The sequence below is a fragment of the Epinephelus fuscoguttatus genome, linkage group LG3, assembly GCF_011397635.1.
Source record: "Epinephelus fuscoguttatus linkage group LG3, E.fuscoguttatus.final_Chr_v1".
Classification (NCBI taxonomy): domain Eukaryota; kingdom Metazoa; phylum Chordata; class Actinopteri; order Perciformes; family Serranidae; genus Epinephelus; species Epinephelus fuscoguttatus.
In genome coordinates this window covers 22,072,910-22,092,325 of record NC_064754.1, presented here as the reverse complement: position 1 = coordinate 22,092,325, position 19,416 = coordinate 22,072,910, and the positions used below count along the sequence as shown (strand labels likewise).

Sequence of the window (19,416 nt, the reverse complement as noted above, 5' to 3'; positions counted from 1 at the left end):
TCAGGACAATCTGGGCTATCCAGATTTGCCATCATTACATGTCCTTCTATGTGCCTGTATTTTATATTAAATTTTATATCAATGAAAAAAAAATTCTTACATTTTTACATGTATCTCACCATAGCAAGTTGGAAGTAGACATATTCTGCTATATATGAAGAGGGGAGACTCTCTGGAATCTGGCAATATAAGAACTATGATGTCATTCTGTGACAAACGTGGTTTGTGCCAGGCGGACATAATTGCCAGTATTTTTTCATTATTGCAAGAAATTCCACTGACTCATTCACAAGTCAAAAATGTGTTTTATTTGAAAGAGACATGCAATATTTACATCTAAGATAACAGAAAAATAGTAATATTATTCCTCACTATTTGAACTGACTGATAACAAGATCTGTATAATGGATTGTAAAGAAATTTGTCAGGTTTTTATTTTGTAGACAATTGATCTGTATTTATAGCGTGATGGGATGACGGCACAATGATGTGTTCGCCAGTAATCCATCCAAGAGTAATGTGTGTGCAGAGTTGTATGAAAGCTTTGTTATACATAATTTTAGTGTAACTTTATCATTGTTTTTCCTTGTGAAAACATTGCACTACCGACAAGCTTCTCGCTATGACACATGGTAGCGGAGAAAATCCATAGAGAAGAACTGGCGTGAATTTGGACGCACTTTGCGTCATTCGGGCCCATAGGGTTAATAATATAATACATTCTGTATATACAGTACAAGCTGCTTCCTGATACTTCTCTCAAAACTGTACAACAGGAAGGCAGATTATGATGCACAATCACAGAGATTTCATCTGTACAGATAAAAACAGTCAACGGCCAGAGATGCAGTGCTGTCATCCTATAGATTTAAACTGTTATAAAATACAGGACGGCATGGGGTGTTGCATGTTGACATAGTTACAGTGTAATACTGACAAAAATAAAAAGAGCCACAGTACTTTACAGATATATACAAATACACATTTGTAGCTTACAGTATATACATCATGTTACGTTTTTCGAGTATTCAACCGTGTGGTCATTTCTTCCAAAAGGTTATTTAGTCTGTCCAGGAATACTGTAATATTTTTAAGGGAGTATGCTTCACATGGTAGGCAGCCAACCTAAAATTTAAAAGAGACACAATAAAACACATTTTTAAATGTTAATAAAATAAATTTTGGGAAAAAATAAATAAATAAATAAAAGCTAATATGGCACAGAAGCTTTGTATAATGTCATATGTTTCACTGGTGAGAAAGACATTAATGTATCAGCTGTAAAGAGCCTAATTTGCTGAAGAAAACTGAAATTATCTCCCTGCGGTAGTATGTCTCTGTGAACCAGTCAAGTTGCACCCACAGTTTACATCCATGCCCATATTGGATGTTTGTGCCAAATTAGAGAAAATTTCTTCAAGGCCTTCGTGAGATATCACGTTCACAAGAATGAGACAGACGGGGTCACCGTGACCTTGACTTTTTATCACCAAAGTCTATTCAGTTAATCGTTGGATCCAAGGGGACGTTTCTGCCAAATTTGGAAAAAAAATCCCCCAAGGTGTTCTTGAGGTATTGCATTCACGAGAATGAGATGGGTGGGGTCAGAGCAACCTTGACCTTTGACCACTACATTCTAATCAGTTCATCGTTCAGTCCAAGAAGACGTTTTTGCCAAATTTGAAGAAATTCCCTCAAGATGTTCTTGAGAGATTGCAACAGACGGACGGATGGACAACCTGAAAACATCATGCATCCAGTTTTTACACGCCAGTGATGACTGATGTTTACGGCAGAATTTCAGTTAAACGCCCAGTCCCTTTTACTAGCCCGATGTGGCTACACATTTTGACAAATAAAGACCTGTCTCCATCAGACGCCCGGTCTGGTTGCCAAGCAGGTCATTTTTTATAGAACTTCTTTGGATGTATAAGACCAGATTGTTGGTTGTTGACCCACTTGAGCTAACATTAGACAGTTGTTTAGATCGCATGTAGAGATGTTATTGTTAAACTTTGGTCAATATGCTACACATCAGTTAGATTGTCTACAATTCAATCGTTCATGTTATTTGTAGTTTTTCTTTTTTTAGTTTAGTTTAGTTTAGAAAGGACAGTGCAAATTAATAAATACACATGGTATAAAAAAGCCAGAATTAGCCAAAAGGCTATTTTTCAGCTGTAGTGTTAATCAAATAATGGCACGGGCTACTAATTAAAGTGTTACGATACCAGGTTCATCTGTGGTTATGTGAGCAGGCAGTTTAATAGTACAGACACTCTGAGGAGTATTTCATTCACAGGACTTACAGGTTTGGCTGTTTGACCCAGTGTGTCGTTGAAATCAAATATGCAGTTTACGTCACGCATAACTTCTTCTTCATTGATGACCATCATCAACTCCAACATGTAACATCTGAGCGACATGATTTTACATTTCTCCTAGGACAGAGAGAGAGTGACATGCCTCAGTATGCACAAATACAGTTACAGATGTGTATTACATTAACAGTTAGAAACAGGACTTAATGTGTTTGTGTTTTTTGTGTCAGGCTTTTGTGCACATCATGCGGGTGTTAACAACTTTGAGGCTGCAACTTCAACAAAGTTCAACAAGATGTAATGAATTCTGTTTTAAGCAGGTTCTTTATAAAAATACTACTGCTCTCCTGTGTAAGCTTATGTCAATGTGGCGTTTCAATTTTCAGTCTTAACGAATGAGGTTGGCATTATTCTATGGTTTTGTTTTGTTTTGGTCTCTGGAGCTCTGGAGAGCTCCTTCAGCGATAGACTGATTCACCCAAAGTGTGTGAAGGAACGCCATCGCAGGTCCTTCCTGCCTGCTGCTGTCAGGCTACATAACCAGCACTGCTCACAGTAAACTGCACCATGGAAACTTTATTGACACTATGGACACTTTATGGACACCACAGCTGTCTACTGTTTTGCACATACAATCACTTGCACTAGATGTGCTCCCTTTATCCACTGCTCATTTTCATTCACTGCTGCTCATTATTATCCACTTCTCATTATCATTATTACTATTATTATTGTTATTTATCACCATTTCTTGTATTTTTGTACTCACTTTGCATGCCTAGTTTTTTAAGTTTTAAGTTTTTAAGTTTAAATTTGAAATCTTTAATCTGACTCTTTTTCCTTGACTGCTGTAACACTGGAATTTCTCAATTATGGGAACAATAAAGGTGTATCTTATCTTATCTTTTATTTTTACCTCTTGCTCTATAATTTGCTCAGTCAGTCCACAAAAATTCCCCCACCCTCGGGTGGCCACAGTTTTGTCGCCCTATGAGGCAAATTATAGGCTTTATTATCATCAACAAATCCCATGAAAAGACGAAAACAAAAATTGCCTCAGTCAGACCTCACCTGTCAGTACTGTCTGACTGCTTTGTCTGTGGTGCTTAGCCCATTACTGCTACTGCAGATGCAAAGTTTCAAAATGGTCACAAATACAGGATGGTTTCATTTTTAAACAAAACTAAGAGTCAGCTGTAATGACAGCAGCGCTGTGAGGATGTACTTAGTCATAGTGGTGCTAACCACAAATGCTGACATCAGCATGCTAACATGGTCACAGTTACAATGTGACCATGCTGATCTTTAGCAAGTATAATGTTTACCATGCTCATGTTAGCATGCTAACATTTGCTAATTAGCGCTAAACACAAAGTACAGCTGTGATGAGCTGATCAGAATGTCATTAGATTTGCAGGTATTTAGTAATAAACCAAAGTATGGCACAAATTGATGGTGTGATATGTTAAGTCAGGGGACCCACAACTTATTACAAATTACAATTGACATTGTCAACCTTACGGTGGCTCTAGAGCAAAGGTCAGAACATCACCCAAGTCCTACCAGTGTTTGGCAACTTTCTCACTAGATTTAGCAACTTCTCAGACTCTCTTTGCAACTTTATTCCAAAAAGTCACTACCAAAAAAATTAAGTACCATCACCAGTCAAGACTACTGTCCAGAATCCAGAAGTGACTACTGTAACAGCGTTCTTTATGGTTCACCATCCAAAGTTCTAAATAAACTCCAATACATCCAGAACTCTGCTGCCCGTCTGCTCACCCATTCCCGCTCCCACGATCACATCACCCCTGTCCCTCAGAACCTCCACTGGCTCCCTGTCCCACGACGCATCATTCAAAGTCCTTCTCCTCACTCATAAAGCCCTCCATAACCAGGCCCCCTCCTACCTCATCGACCTGCTCCACCGCCACACTCCTTCCCGCAGTCTCCGCTCCTCTGATGCTAACCTCCTGACTCCACCACTCAGGACCAAGCACCAGACCTGGTGTGACAGTGCTCTCCATAGCCACTCCCTACCTCTGGAACTCTCTCCCCCAACACATTTGAGACTGCGCCGACCTCTCCCGGTTCAAATCACACATCAAAACTCATTTATTCAAAATGGCTTTTACTGTGTGAATGATGTTGTGTGTATTTTACTGTACTCTATTTTATGATTGGTTTTAACTAATGTAAAGTGTCTTTGAGTACCATAAAAAGCGCTCTGCAAATATAATGTAGTATTATTATTACCATTATCATTATTAAGTGACGAATTCAGACCATAACGATAAAATAACAATATATCATACGCTGCTCAGAGTAATCTCAGTCCACAGCTCTCATTGGAAAAGAGTTGGCAACACTGGTCATTACCAGTCATCCTCTCTGGACCATAAATGTCTTTATGAAATTTTATGGCAATTGATCCATTAGTGTTGAAATTCAGTCAGAACCAAAGAGGTAGACCAACCCACATCCACAGAGTCATCCCACCAACGTGGCTAAGAAAGTCACTACACAGACAATACTGCGTCAATAGCATCAATTTTTTTATTGGTTTTGGTTGTTTTCATATGGTTTGTGGACAATAAGAAAAACAGTATATGGTACATCGCAAACCTCCTCCTTTATGTCTTGGGACTTCGACAGGGGGTCCTCAGAGTTACTGCGGGTCAAATTATTGTTTGGTATTTTAATGAAGTTTTCATTAAAGGGTTTTTAGTTAAGTTTTGTTTTGTTTCAAAAATGTAAACATGTCCGAAAATACATATTAATGTGAATCCAACATTTCATTAGTAAAGATAAATTAGCCTATTAAAAAAAACTACTAATTTACAGTATACAACACTGACTATAGGCAAACAGTTAGCTAGCTAATGCGAACTCACTGTATGGTACCTGTGTATAGCAGCGAGGCGAACTAGTCAACAGTTACAAATTATTGAAACATGGTGGCCACTTAGCTATACATTTATTTCATGTGTACAGACATACTTGTAAGCCACAATGAGTCGTTTTGTAACTTTTCGAGCAAGAGACTCCTGAAATACCATCCACCTCAGAAACAAACATACTGTAATGTGTATGAATCTGCCAGTAAATGGAGCGACGCCTGCGAGCTAGTTCAGGCAGTCAACTCGAGCTGCACTGATTCATACTCACACGTCATACGTCACTCCCCATATGTCATCTACAAACACACCCTCCAAATTTGGCGGTCTATTTAAGCTGCAAAATCTTCCCAGCTCTCCCTTTGCATTGTCTGTGTTGTTGCTGCCCTGTATCAGTTCTGCTGCTCGCTCTTTCAGCCCCACCTCCACCCCAGCATCCATATGCAGGCTCCGGCTAGGGGGGAAAAGATTTGATCATCACTTCCCAGTATTTCATGTAAACACATCTGCGGGAAGTGATGAGGCCGGAGTCTAGACGCCAAACTCTAACTATGTTCTGCTGTTGAAATAAATATTTAAACGTGAGTTGTCTGACTGAACTATTACTTTGATAGCTTAGTATTTTATGCACCATAAAATGGTATACTTATGATCTTTTCATAGCTTCCTGACTATAATCAAAACTGAAATGTTAACATGTACCTTTACAACTTACTTCAACATCATTAGCTGACGGAGCATACAGCATAGCGTCAGATTTCTGAAAAGGAGTAGGAAAAAAAATAACAAAATTACATAGATGCTTACAAATATTAAATAAAAACTATCCACTACACGTGTAAAAAGGATACAAGACAGGAAAGTGTCAACAAAAGCCCTGTTTCCACCAAATACTTTCGGTATGGTACCTTTGGAACCAAAACTAACCCTACAGACATGGTACCTAGACCCTTGGTCCACTTAGCGTTTCCACCACGAACAGTACTCTTAAACATAGGCGGGGTTGTTGTCACTCACTGTTCTGCCCAGCACTCACTGTATTTCCTCGTTTATCATCCACAGAACAAAATTGCACGCCGACATTTTCAGAACAAAATAAAACAGGCTGCAGTGAGAGTCTCTCTCCATGGGATATTTAAAGGCGCTGTATGTAAGAATGTGGCCAAAACGGTTACTGCACTCAAATTCAAAATACTGCCGCGAGTCGTGTCCGCCCCCCCTCCCCTACAGATTCGAGGTTGCTGTTCTGTGCTGATTTGCTGCGTTGTGCTCCGGCGTCCAGCAAAAATAGAAGTCCTGCGTATCTGTTGCGGAGGGCTCCGGAGTGCCGCAGCAGAGACGGAGCCGGAACGCAGCACAGCCATGGCCGGTGGAAACACACACATTGACTAGAACTGAATCCTATTGGCTCCGCTGCCGTACCGGAGCGCAGACGCAACCAACACGCATCTGGTGGAAATTGGGGGTGATTTGTTTGCCCACGGGCGGCTGCCGTGGCAGGGCCACGTCGCCGCGTCCTTGATCTTTGGTTTTCCAGCGGACCGTTCGAGCAAGTCCGGCTTCTCTGTTGCTAACGCTGCTGCCAGGAGCGGAGGAGGAGCCGGCTGCTAATGCTATGTAGCCTACCAGCACACTGCTAATGCTGCTTGCCGTGCTGCTAACGTTTGTTTCTCAAAAAAAATCAGTCGGGTCGATGACCCACCTGCACATGGGCTACAATGTATGATCGAAAATGAATAACAGTTGAAAGAATTCGAAATGTCCATCCCCGTCCTGCTATGATGCTAGTTAGCCAACTTTGGCTAAAGCTTACCTGTCAAGGAAAAGAGTAGCCACTTCGACATCCGATTTCAAATTCACTCCAATTTCAACCGTCTCCACTGTTCAAAAACATCTCCTATATAGACCCTCGCTTTGCCTCGAGTTTTGTCTTGGCGTTTTTGGGAATCATAACGAGGTCGTTTGGGTTTAGTTGCACCGTCAGCCATTGTAGCTCAGTCGTAACTGTAACTGCTGCTGAGACTCTACTGACTGCGTGACTGGTAGACAGCAGTGGGTGGCACAACAGGCCAAAACACAAATTAAAAACATAAACATGATTTGTAGACTGTAAAAAAAATTTTTAAATGCGAATATTCTGGCTGTACTATTGTTGTCAGTGAGATCAGTATGTTATATGAACATTATTCCTTAGTCTCTGTGACATATTAGGATGATTTTACTCCTATTTGCTTTAGATTTCTTACATATAGCTCCTTTAAAAATAATGGGTTTGTGCGTTTAGTCCTTCTCAGGCAAGCTCAGGGGTTTAATGTTGCCTGTGCCCACAAGAACAATGCTCCACAAGAACAATGCTCCACAACACATTTTTTTCTCAGAGTAAGGATTAGAAAATATGCAGTTGAAATTTAAAGTGTGCTGATGGCTTCTCGTCATCATCTCATACATTGAGTAACATTACAAGTTAACGTTCCACCTTAAAAGTCGCTGGCAGTCGGCCCAGTGAATTAAGTTATTTTCTTTCCGACTACAGCTGCTGCAAGAGGCAGCAAAACATCCTTAGTTACACTTAACTAATAAAACTCTCCTCGGTATGAACAGTGAGCTTCAAAACCTGCCAAGACTCGGCCCTGAGCAGCAGTAATGACAGCAGAGTGATTGTCCACTATTGACCAAACAACAGACACACAGTGTTCACAGTTCCACCTTTTAGTACCAGATCTGTGTGCTAGGTACCCCAACAGAGGGGGGACCAAAAATGGTGACGATACAGAACGGTTCCTTTGGTACCATCTAGGCCTGGGACGATCAGCGATCAAATCGTATATTGGCAATTGGAGGGTTGCCAGGCGATTTGCTGGATATCAAGGCGATTTTGAAAAAAGAAAGAAAAAAAAAACGGCGCTCTACTGTGCATTAAGAGATGTTTTTTGGGGAAATACATGACTGTCAGAGAAGCCCCGTTTACAAACAGACCTACAATCCATCTCCTCTCCTCTCCTTTCTCTCTTCTCAGCGGAGGGTGCCCTGTCAGCCCTGCGCTGACAGTGACAGGGCGCATCTCTTTGATCCAAAGTGACACAGCCCGTTTGCTCATGCTTCGGGGTCGTTCAATAGAGTAATTGCAAATAAATATTGTTTTAATGTGTAACTATTGAAATGTTCACAATGGCTTTCATAAATTTGCAGGTTAAAAGTTAACGACAGCGACTTGAAGTGAGGAGGAGCAACATATCTCCGGCTTGTCAGCGCAGCGGTACCGACACCGCTGCGCTGACAAGCCGGAAACGCTCAATTTTGCATGTGATGCAAAATATTAAAATAACGTGGTAGTGATTGACGTAAGACACGTGCTAAGGACATAACCCCCACATGCTAAGGACGTAACTATGAAATTTAGAGGCAATCGCACAGCCCTAGTACCATCCACAACTTTTCACAGTGGAAACAGAAAAAAAGCGTACTGAACTGCTTGGTGGAAACAGGGCTTAAGTATCAGAGACCATAAAAATATGATGATTTCTTCATCTGATATAAAACAAATCCTTATATCATAGGTTGTAAAAGATAAACATAACCAAAATGTTATTTTATTTGATACCTTCTCTCACCTCAATGGAGGGTGTCAGCCTCTCCAAGCATTTCTGAACATGTGGTGTACTGGGCACGTGGGCAGCACACGCAGATGTACTCAAGAAGCTTTAAGAGAACGAGGAGACACTGATTAAAAAAAACATAGTAACTATGCAGATATCTGATGTTTTGGGTCCTTGCAGCACCGGCTGTAAAAGTAGACAGATGTTAAAAAAATGACTGTACACTGACCCACTGTTACTTTATGCTGCTTACTGAGCTACGAGTTGTATCTTGCAGACTCAGCTGTCAGTTTGTTTGTCGGCGTGTTGCCATTGTGCTGGTGGTGATTACGCAGTTACATAAAAGCAAGTGAGCCAGTGTTGTGTAGATAATAAGTGAGTCCCTTCTGTATGGATGAGTAATATCAAGTTAATCAGGATGTTTTTTTGGGATGAGACTTATCTCATGAATTCTTCAGAACAATTTTCTCTCATGAGTAATGTAGAGTATCTCACATAGCTTGTGTATTTTTTTTCTCTGTGTGTTTTTCAAGCTTAACTGTTTATTACAGAAACATTTCCTCTGTCATTTTTAAGTATGATAACCAATATTTCAATTGTGGAAAAATGAGTCACATACTGTATGCCTACCTCAGAACTAAGAAACAAAGCCAGACCTGAGTTTTGTGGCTCTCTCGGCACTGGTTACAGGTCAGCAGGAACTGGACGCCTTTCTAGAAATAAGACAAGGAAATGTTAGTGTGTCGTTATTCAGGTTATTCTGTCAAGCTTGAGTGAAACTGTTCATTAATATGATAAAAACCAACAACCTATGTTTTTAAAAAGGTCAAACATGCAGCAATAAGACCCGAGACAACAAAATATTTTTACTAGGTGTTGGGGAAAAATTAACACAGCATCGTGCGATTGCTTTTTCAGCCCAGTAATATACATTGTGTTGCAAAGAAAATGACTGAAGTTAGAAGAACAGACTGAAAACTTTATCTTATTAGAAAATACAGATGTTCCTGTGTCCCTGGATGTCAAGTTCCCTCTGTTTTGTTTTGTATGTTTTTGTGTGTGTGTCCTGTGGGTGTGTGTCTGTGTCTGTCTATGTGTGTGTATATTTTCACGTCATGTATGCACTTTATTTTTATTTTTCAGGTTAAATATTTCTTTTCCTCATTGTTGTCTCTTTGGGCAATTATCCACTTTTTTATTTTATTTTATGATTAATAATGATACTACTGCTGTGTTCTGTGGTATCCCATGGCACGTTCCTTTGTCTTGGGCCCACTGGATGCCTACTGTGAAAATTGAGACTGCGTGCTGTAATGTTGAATCCCTAAAAGTTTTGGCGTGCTTCTTTTTGACTTTTTGTCAAACTTTAATAAAAATTTGATCGCAAAAAAAAAAAAAAAAAAAGAAAATACAGATGTTGACAAACTTTTCTAAAATTAGTAGATTAAAAAAGGTGATAAATTGCAACATATCACAATATATATTATTGCAATATTCAGCATGTTTGAAATCGCAATAACATTGTATCATGACTTAAGTATAGTGATGTGATCGTATCTTTGTGCTCTGGTGATTCCCACTCCTCATTTTTACTACATTAATTCATGAATTTGGCTTGTTTTAAATTAACCTTCTGCTGTAACCTGTAAACCTATTTCAGTATTAGTTTGTTCAGTAAATCCAGTGGAGCTGAACTGAACTGACTTTGCCCACAAGTATTAGTATTGTGAAATAATTAATGCCGCTGATATTATCTTGGCTTCCGCAGCAGCTCATCAATCACACACTGCAGAAGGCTTTTCTTCCCTGTCATGATTTGAGTATTAAGTCTTCAGGCTACAAGATTTTCCTCTTTATCACACAAATCAGTCCCTGGACTGTGAATTCATCTCTACATACATTTTGAAATTTGATGTGGCCTTTCCATCCCTTTGGGATCATCTTGCATCTTCCTTTGCATCTCTCTGTGGTTGTTTTCCATCTTTTTGTGGTTTTATGTCTCTCTGTGGTTGTTTTGAATCTCTCTGTGGTGGTTTTCCATCTTTTGTGGTTTATGTCTCTTTGTGGTTGTTTTGCATCTCTCTATGGTTGTCTTGTGTGTCTCTGTGGTTGTTTTATGTCCCTCTGTGGTTTTATGTCTCTTTGTGGTTGTTGTCTCTCTGTGGTTTTATGTCTCTTTGTGGTTGTTTTGCATCTCTCTGTGGTTGTTTTATGTCCCTCTGTGGTTTTATGTCTCTTTGTGGTTGTTGTCTCTCTGTGGTTTTATGTCTCTTTGTGGTTGTTTTGTGTCTCTTTGAGGTTGTTTTGCAATTCTCTGTGGTTGTTTTGTGTCTCTTTGAGGTTGTTTTGCAATTCTCTGTGGTTGTTTTGTGTCTCTTTGTGGTTGTTTTATGTCTCTTTGGGGTTGTTTTGCATCTCTCTCTGGTTGTTTTGTGTCTCTTTGAGGTTGTTTTGCATCTCTCTGTGGTTGTTTTGTGTCTCTTTGAGGTTGTTTTGCAATTCTCTGTGGGTGTTTTGCATCTCTTTGTGGTTGTTTTGCATTTCTCTGTGGTTGTTTTGCATCTCTTTGTGGTCATTTTATGTCTCTCTCTGGTTGTTTTATGTATCTTTGTGGTTGTTTTGCATCTCTCTGTGGTTGTTTTATGTATCTTTGAGGTTGTTTTGCGTCTCTTTGGGGTTGTTTTGCATCTCTTTGGGGTTGTTTTATGTCTCTTTGGGGTTGTTTTGCATTTCTCTGTGGTTGTTTTGTGTCTCTTTGTGGTCGTTTTATGTCTCTCTGTGGTTGTTTTATGTATCTTTGTGGTTGTTTTGCATCTCTCTGTGGTTATTTATGTATCTTTGAGGTTGTTTTGCATCTCTTTGGGGTTGTTTTGTATCTCTTTGGGGTTGTTTTATGTCTCTTTGGGGTTGTTTTGCATCTCTCTGTGGTTGTTTTGTGTCTCTTTGTGGTTGTTTCATCACAAACTACAACCTCCAGAGTAATCATACAGGTAGATTTCATTTTATTTTTCTCCACTAAGAATGTGTGGTAGCTCCGTGACACTAACATTATAAAAACGTATGATCTGATCCTGCTACAATTTGTACCCCTGATATTTCCAAGTGTTCTCTGGTTCTATCTTATCCCAAGTTTGAAGAGATTTTCAAAATTGTCCAAACCATTTGGCTGAAGTTGGTTAGTTAGTTTTTCTTGTTACTCTATAGTTTGTAGGGCAGCTGATCCAAACATAGCATGTGTGAATCCCAGCAATAAAAAACTCATAAGAGAGTTACTCTTCCTGATTTCCCGGCTTGTGCACGCGCATTCGTGTGCACGCACTCCCGTTCGTGCACGTTCGTGCACGTGCATGCACGTACACGCGCGTCCATGTATGAATTAGAGCAATGAAAGAAATGCCATGGGAAGCACATGCTCCCTGTGTCCCTGTCTTGCACGCGTGCGCGTGGAATGGTCGTGCGTGAACGTGTACCGTGTGGAAATAGAACTGAGAATTTCTTTCATTTACCTTAGATTTAAGGCAGTTGAAAAACATGTGGTTTCAATGTAAGTCAATGTGACCAATTTAGCTCAAAGGGGGGGCAATTGGTTTTTTTTAATTATCACAGTGTAGAAAGGTAATCTGATTACAATTCGTTAGAAACTTAAATTTCAAGAAAACATACCCATCCTGACCAAATATGAAGGCTGGATAATGATCACAGCCAAAATGACTGGAAAAAACAAAAATTAAATGAGCCAAAAATGATCAAAGGGGCCTAAAGTGGCTCACTCTGAAAAAAAAAAAAAAAAAAAAAAAAAAAAATCAATAAATGAAATTCTCTTTTTGCCTCCTCAAAGACAACAAAGGGTAGGTCGACCAGGCTTGTAGTAAAAGGACAAGGTGTATCCTTGTGTTTGGTTAGGTAACACCTTGCGCAATATAAAATGCATTCTGTTGGGCAATGTTAGATTAAGGTTGTTCACTTTTGTCTTGACAGCAGGCTGTAAAGCAGCAGCTAAGCAGCTAAAAGTCACTTCCTTTGTTGATTAATATGCTGATTTGTTTTAATGAATCAAGTAATTGTTAGTTTGTGGAACAGCAGATAATAGAAGAAAATACCATCAGAATTTTACCCAAGCTGACATCTTCCAGCAACAGTCCAAAATCTAAAGATACTCCTCTTCCAATTATACAAAAACAAATCTCACATATAAGAAGCTGAAGCCAGTACATATTCTGTATATTTGCTTTCTAATTTAAACTATACATATGTTACAAAAACGGTTGTTCCTGTTAACTTGTCATTTCAGCACTCACTGTTTGCCGCCTTTAACATGAAGTAATGCACCACGTTTAACACAAAGTGGTCAATCAGGGAAAGTAGCATTGTTTAGATGTCAAGGCTGCCTGTGTGACTCTGATGAGATGCTGGAAAGTTGAAAACAACTTTGACAGCAGTTTCGAGAAAAGCGAAGATAACGTTAAGTCAGTGCCTTTGAAGTTCTGATCAGCTCATCACTTAATCTGCAACAGTGCGCTATGTTGTAGATTTGTTATGTTGATCTGCACAGTAACTGTACCTGTCAAATGAATGTACTGGAGTAAAAAGTAGTAGTAGACAGTAGGGTAACATACTTCTACTACTACTTTGCCTGAAATGTTACACTCAGCATAGTACTTTTACTTTTAACACTTTACATGCTTTTACTGAGTTCTTGTTTTCTTGCCTTTTTGAAATATTTATATATACATATACATGTATATATTTAAATAGTATTTATTATATTGTATTTTTGGATATAGACAATTGTCTGTTTTTTTGTGCGGTATGCTATGGACCTTTCTCTGTGTCCTTAATAAAGTCATTATTATTATTATTATCATTATTACTGAGGATTTTGAATAATAATAATAGTAATAAGAAAAATTGTTTATATAGCACTTCCCAAAACCTGTGTGACGAGTGCTTTACTCAAAATTAGAGATTAAAAACAAGACACTGGATGAAAGCAATGCAGAAACACACAAGATAGAATCTAAGTTATAAAACATAATGAGATTTTGAGCATCAAAATAAGTTTTAAACTGTGCTTTAAAGAGGGATAGTTATTCGGCAGCAGTCAGGTCACTCCAGAGGGGTAACCACGGGGTAACCTGACAGCAAAGTTACAATCCCCTCTCGTCCTAAACATAGACACACACACAGCCACCAGGTTCTTGCCAAAATACCTCAGGCAGCTTATAAGTTGGCAAGAGGAGAGCAACTCTGATACACAAGCTAAAGCCTTAAAATAGAACCTTAAAGTCCCATTCCGCTCAAAATCAAGGTCACATCACTCAGATGTTAAATACTCACTGTGCAGAGTTCGACACCAGAGGGCTGTTTTCACACTCATCAGCTGAAGGAGGAAAGTTTCTCACCTTAGATCTCAGTTTAGACGTGTGAGTGTGATTCGTGTCATCACAACTAGTTTGGGAGCCAATCATGGTTCAATATGCAGCCAAGTGTGATGTTAAAACCTTCAGTGCACAAACACTGAAAGTGCACTTTTCAGTGAAGTAGCAGACATCAGTTTCTACTCCTGCACCAATGAGAGCATCCTGACGGGGAAAATCACTGCCTGGCACGGAAACAGCACCGTGACCCTGAAAAGATGGGTTCATTCAGCTAAACATTCTATAGGCGCTGCTCCATCCTAATTTAAGGAGGAGAATCATAAAAGATTGCAGCCACGCTGGAAACTGCCTTTTTTCTTCTGCTGAGGTCAGGAACAAAGTACCAGTTACACCAGCCCAGCACTGAGAGGCTCAGGAGGAGCTTCTGTCCTAAAGCCACACAGATCCTAAATGAGGACCCTGCGTTATCATAAACACTGACATTATTACGTTTCACTGATTGATTGACTGACATAGAAGAGAACCCACTCTGTATATAGATATAAATGGTTCAGTCTAAGGTAACAAAAACACAATGATTCTTAGATAAGGTAACTATAAACTAATAAAAACATAGTTATGAATATTAAATGCTGTTTTGCCAATATATCCCCCTAAATCATGCACACTAGATTTATGTACATTTTGCTTGAGTATTTTCATTTAATGCTGCTTCATACTTTGACATTTTTGAAAGAGACGTGGTACATTTTTTGCTTCATGTGTTTATTTGACAGCTTTAGTTACAAATAATTAAGATTTTACATGCAGGACACATGAAGAGCTAATAAAAAATGATGCAGTGTTTTATTATTAAACCAGCCAGTCCTGTGTAATTCACCTAAAATTAATAAATTACAACACTTATTTAAGTAATATCTCATCATATAATGCATTATGAATAATATTACACTCTGTAAGGAGTGTTACTTTTACTTTTGAGACTTTGCTGATAGTAAGTTTGTAGTTTTACTTAAGTAGCATTTTGTGTGCAGGACTTTTACTTGCAATTAAGTACTTCTGTACCCTCTAAAAACCAACCCACTGGTTCAACTTTAAAAAAAAAAAATTAAGGAAACAATGTGCATGTATCGTTTTAAGTACTTCCAACTCTGGCATTATTGAGCCAGTCCTATGAGTCTTAAAATCTGACAAACTCAGTTAGTTTAATACAACCAACATGATTTGCTTCGACCTCCCACGGCTTAATTAAGCTGAATCAACTTAATTTTTATCCAAAAGTTGTGTTGATATTTACTGGGCAATTTATTTTATTTAAGATATTCTAATTGATTTATTTTAATTCCATCCTACTCAAAAATGTTTTTGAGTTTGACCAGCTGCTTAAAATAACTTGTCAACTGACTAAAACATAATTGAAACAAACTTTTTTTTTAGAGTCCACTTAAAAAAATCAAGGTAACATTGTGCATGTATCATTTTAAGTAGTTCCTAATCTGGCAATTGAGTTAATCCTATGAGTCTTTCATAATCTGACAAACTCAATTACAGTCTAGTACAACCAACCTGATTTGCTTGATACGCTCTCATCTCCTCCCGTTTGGATGACTGGAACTCTCTGTACACCGGTATTAGTCAGTCCTCTCTATCCCGCCTCTAGCTGGTTCAGAAAGCTGCTGCCAGTTTCCTCACAAGAACCCAGAGGAGAGACCATAACACACTTGTTTCAGCTCTCTCCACTGGCTGTCTGCAAAGTTCAGAATTGACTTTAAGGTTCCCGCGTTTGTTTACAAAGCCCTTCGCGGTATGGCCCCATCCTACAATGCAGACCCTCTAGCCACCTATTCTACCCCCAGGTCCCTCAGGTCAGCTGAACTGGGGCTCCTGGCTGTCCCACGCTCCAGACTTAGGCTCAGGGGTGATCGTGCCCTTGCTATGTCTGCCCCCAAACTGGGGAACAGCAACCCCCCGTCCCAATCAGACATGCCCCCTCCATTGACTCGTTTACATCCAGGCTAAAGACCTACTTTTATTCATTGGCATTTGAGTCCCCCTGACGAGGCTTTCTCTGACAAATGCTTGTGTGTGTTGTGTCCCTGCGTGTGTGAGCTGTGTACCTGACGGTGATGTGGTCTCTTATGTATATGTTTTTAGCATTTTATTTCTTTTGTACAGCACTTTGGTCAGTGTGAGTTGTTTTTAAGTATGCTTTATAAATAAATTTGAGTTGAGACTGAAAAGATTAATTAAGTTGAATTAACTAAATTTTTTTTTTTTTTTTAAAGATATTTTTTTGGGCATTTTGCCTTTATAGATAGAATAGTCAAGCGTGAAGGGGGGAGAGAGAGAGAGGGGGGATGACATGCAGCAAAGGGCCACAGGCTGGATTCGAACCCGGGCCGCTGCGGCAACAGCCTTGTACATGGGGCGCCTGCTCTGCCACTAAGCCACCGACGCCCCGAATTAACTAAATTTTTATCCAAAAGTTGTGTTGATATTTAGTGGTCATACTATTTTATTTAAGATATTTTAACTTATTTTACATCCATCCTACTCAAAAATGTCAATTTTACTGAACTTTAACTGACTAAAACACATTGATGAAACAAACATATTTTTTATGCTCAAAACATCGTTATTTTAAGCATTTTTAGAGTATGCTCTAAAAAAGAATCCTCTGGTCCAACTTAATAAAATTAAAGTAACAATGTGCATGTTTTTTTTAGTAGTTCCTAATTTGGCAATTGAGTAAATCCCATGAGTCTTTCATAATCTGACAAACTCAATTATAGTTTAGTGCAACCAACATGATTTGCTTCGACCTCCCACCGCTTCATTAAGTTGAACCAACTTCATTTTTTTCCAAAACTTGTGGTAATAACTAGTGGTCAAACTATTTTATTCAACATATTCAAACGTATGCCTATTTATTTTACATCCATCCTACTCAAAAATGTCACTTTTTTTATTTGGACCTACTTCTTAAGCTGTCAAGTGTCTAAAACACATTAATAAAACAAACATAATTTTTTAATGCTGAAAAACTTCTTTATTAGAAGTATTATCCATTAACCCTGTTTTACAGTAGCTGACTGTATGTGTGTGTGTGTTTGAACTGTAATTTAAGTACATTTTTCTGATAATACTTGAGTACTTTTTCCTAAGTAAGACTTTTAGTGTTAACCTTATATATGGAATATTTTTACATCATGGTAACCTACTTTTTTACTCACGGACAGTTTGACTTGTTTTTCCAGCATTGGGAGGTACTGTTCAAAAAAATGGGTCATCTGTGTGAGTAACTCAGAATACAGCCTGGTGCTATGTGCAAACTAAACTCCCCACACTGACCGCCACCAACGCATAAACGCAGTTTGATAAATAATAGCAGGTAAAAGCCTGTTGTGCACGTGCCTCCTGCGCTTTTTCCCTACAGCTGTGCAGATGTTTGTTGTCTTACATTAGCGTCACATCGGCGCTTCCACATACTTCCAAACAGAAGGAGGGGCCAGTTGAACCAGATCACGTCCTCTGCCCCCAAATGAAAGTGAAACTAAACCAATGCCAGTGTTAGTGCCCTGTTTAGTTTCACCAAATAACCATAATGGCGCACGGTTCGCCGACAGCAGCTGAAATAACTCCCGTGGGTGCACGTGGATCACCAAAGTTGACACACCTCCGATCATTACGCACCAGTTATTTCTCGCAGGTGTTGAACTTTGCCACTTTTCTGTCCCTCCTAAATGAAAAACGTGTACTTCTAACCAACACTAGTAGTCCGACCCCGAGGTTTGGTTAGGCTACAGGTTGGGTTACACTCCTGGCTGCCACACACACTCAGAGAGGGAAAGTCAGCTCACCGCTCGCCGGTCTCTGGGGCATGATGGCTGGACGAGGAACACCGGGAGCGCCGTCATGAAGTCTATCATCTGCGTAGCGGCATCGGTCTCTCTCCTACCCAGCGGAGCAACAAGCCAACATCACATTTTTGCATTTCACATGTTCTTAAGAAGCTGTTTGGTCTCATTGGTCCTCGTCCAGGGTTGTTAATACTTGAGCGGAGCTTAAGTGCGGTCCAGATGTCGATCCACTGACACACGCCCTGCTCGCGTCATGTTAAGAGTTCACTCCTCCTCTGCTTCGTCACCTTGTTCCTCGCCACTGCGTGTCAGAGCTGCTGTTGACAGATCTGTCTTTAATTGCACAGATTGATAAATATGCCAGTAACGACCGAGGCTGTCACCTCCATGTGAAAATGATCAATCAGATATTGTTTGTATTATTCAGTGGCATATTTAACATAAACATGCCTCAACACGGATCAGATCAAACATGGCAAGTTGTTTGGATAAACTTTGTGTTGCACTGAGGCAGAGTAATCCAGTCCAATTACCACAGTAAGATGCAGATAAATTCCTTTAAGCAGCGCAACTCTTGTTACAAAGACATCATGACTGTAACTTTTTATTTCAGACTGATTATCAAACACACACATTGGCTTTGTGGGTGTGTGTGGTCTGTGGTGATGTCCTTACCTGATAATTTGTTTGGGAACATGAACTCAATTTTTCTTTGCTTTTTTAATGTCCAAATGTTATTACAACAAATGTTTACACTCACATAAACCAACACAACAAACCCAACAACTAAAACTTCTTCCAGCTAAGAGCTATAGTTCGTTTTGCCTGTGGTATAGCAAAGTCAATACATTTGTATTCTTTGGTTCTCAAATATATTGTTGGATATGTGTGAAGCAATATCATTTTTGAGTCTAATGTGTTTTTCATGGGCAGAATAATCATGATATCATCATTATATTAATCACCTCCTTCAAAAGCTTTATGCATTACAGAGTTGTGAAGTGGGACGGGTTATTTCAGGCACCCAGAGTTCATATACTCGCAACATCAGTGAAAAAGATTAACAACTGCATTAGATATTAGAAAACATCACCAGTACAAGCCTGTAAACACAAATAACACAAGCAAAGAATTTAACACTGCCTCCCAGCATCCATTTCTGTAACAATCATCAGATAAGGGAACTTAAAATTCTGTTATGTGCTCCTAAAAGATCTATATACGATGGCCAAAGTTCACTCACCAAATGACCACTTTTGTTAATCAGTTAGCCGTGCCGTGTTACCCTGTATTTGTGAAGACTTTTTTATAGCATGCCTCCATGAAATCAGCAAAGTTACTGATTAATAAATAAGATAATTAAC

The 19,416-nt window shown here is 39.3% G+C and overlaps 1 protein-coding gene across 2 annotated transcripts; it reads right to left on the bottom strand.

Annotated features, from left to right (window-relative positions):
- Nucleotides 1-285: 285 nt before the first annotated feature.
- Nucleotides 286-18,292, bottom strand: LOC125886194 (interleukin-15-like). Of its 2 annotated transcripts, none has more exons than XM_049572202.1 (6): nt 18,053-18,292; nt 9,445-9,527; nt 8,830-8,917; nt 5,934-5,978; nt 2,310-2,441; nt 286-1,125 (listed from the first exon to the last, which is right to left on the bottom strand). In XM_049572202.1, exons 1-6 carry the CDS (start codon nt 18,119-18,121, stop codon nt 1,012-1,014), a joined length of 531 nt encoding a protein of 176 aa, XP_049428159.1. In that variant the 5' UTR covers nt 18,122-18,292; the 3' UTR covers nt 286-1,011. The 2 variants fall into 2 exon arrangements, with proteins under 2 accessions (XP_049428159.1, XP_049428160.1); XM_049572203.1 differs by having other exon boundaries at nt 9,445-9,523.
- Nucleotides 18,293-19,416: the final 1,124 nt, after the last annotated feature.

What these genes read in the sequence shown, in the direction of transcription:
- LOC125886194 (XM_049572202.1), bottom strand. Translation starts at nt 18,121, where the DNA reads ATGATAGACTTCATGACGGCGCTCCCGGTGTTCCTCGTCCAGCCATCA. An exon ending in CTTTGTTTCTTAGTTCTGAG is followed by an intron (nt 8,918 to 9,444) that starts GTAGGCATACAG and finishes GTTCTCTTAAAG; the next exon opens with CTTCTTGAGTACATCTGCGT. An exon ending in GGCTGACACCCTCCATTGAG is followed by an intron (nt 5,979 to 8,829) that starts GTGAGAGAAGGT and finishes ACTCCTTTTCAG; the next exon opens with AAATCTGACGCTATGCTGTA.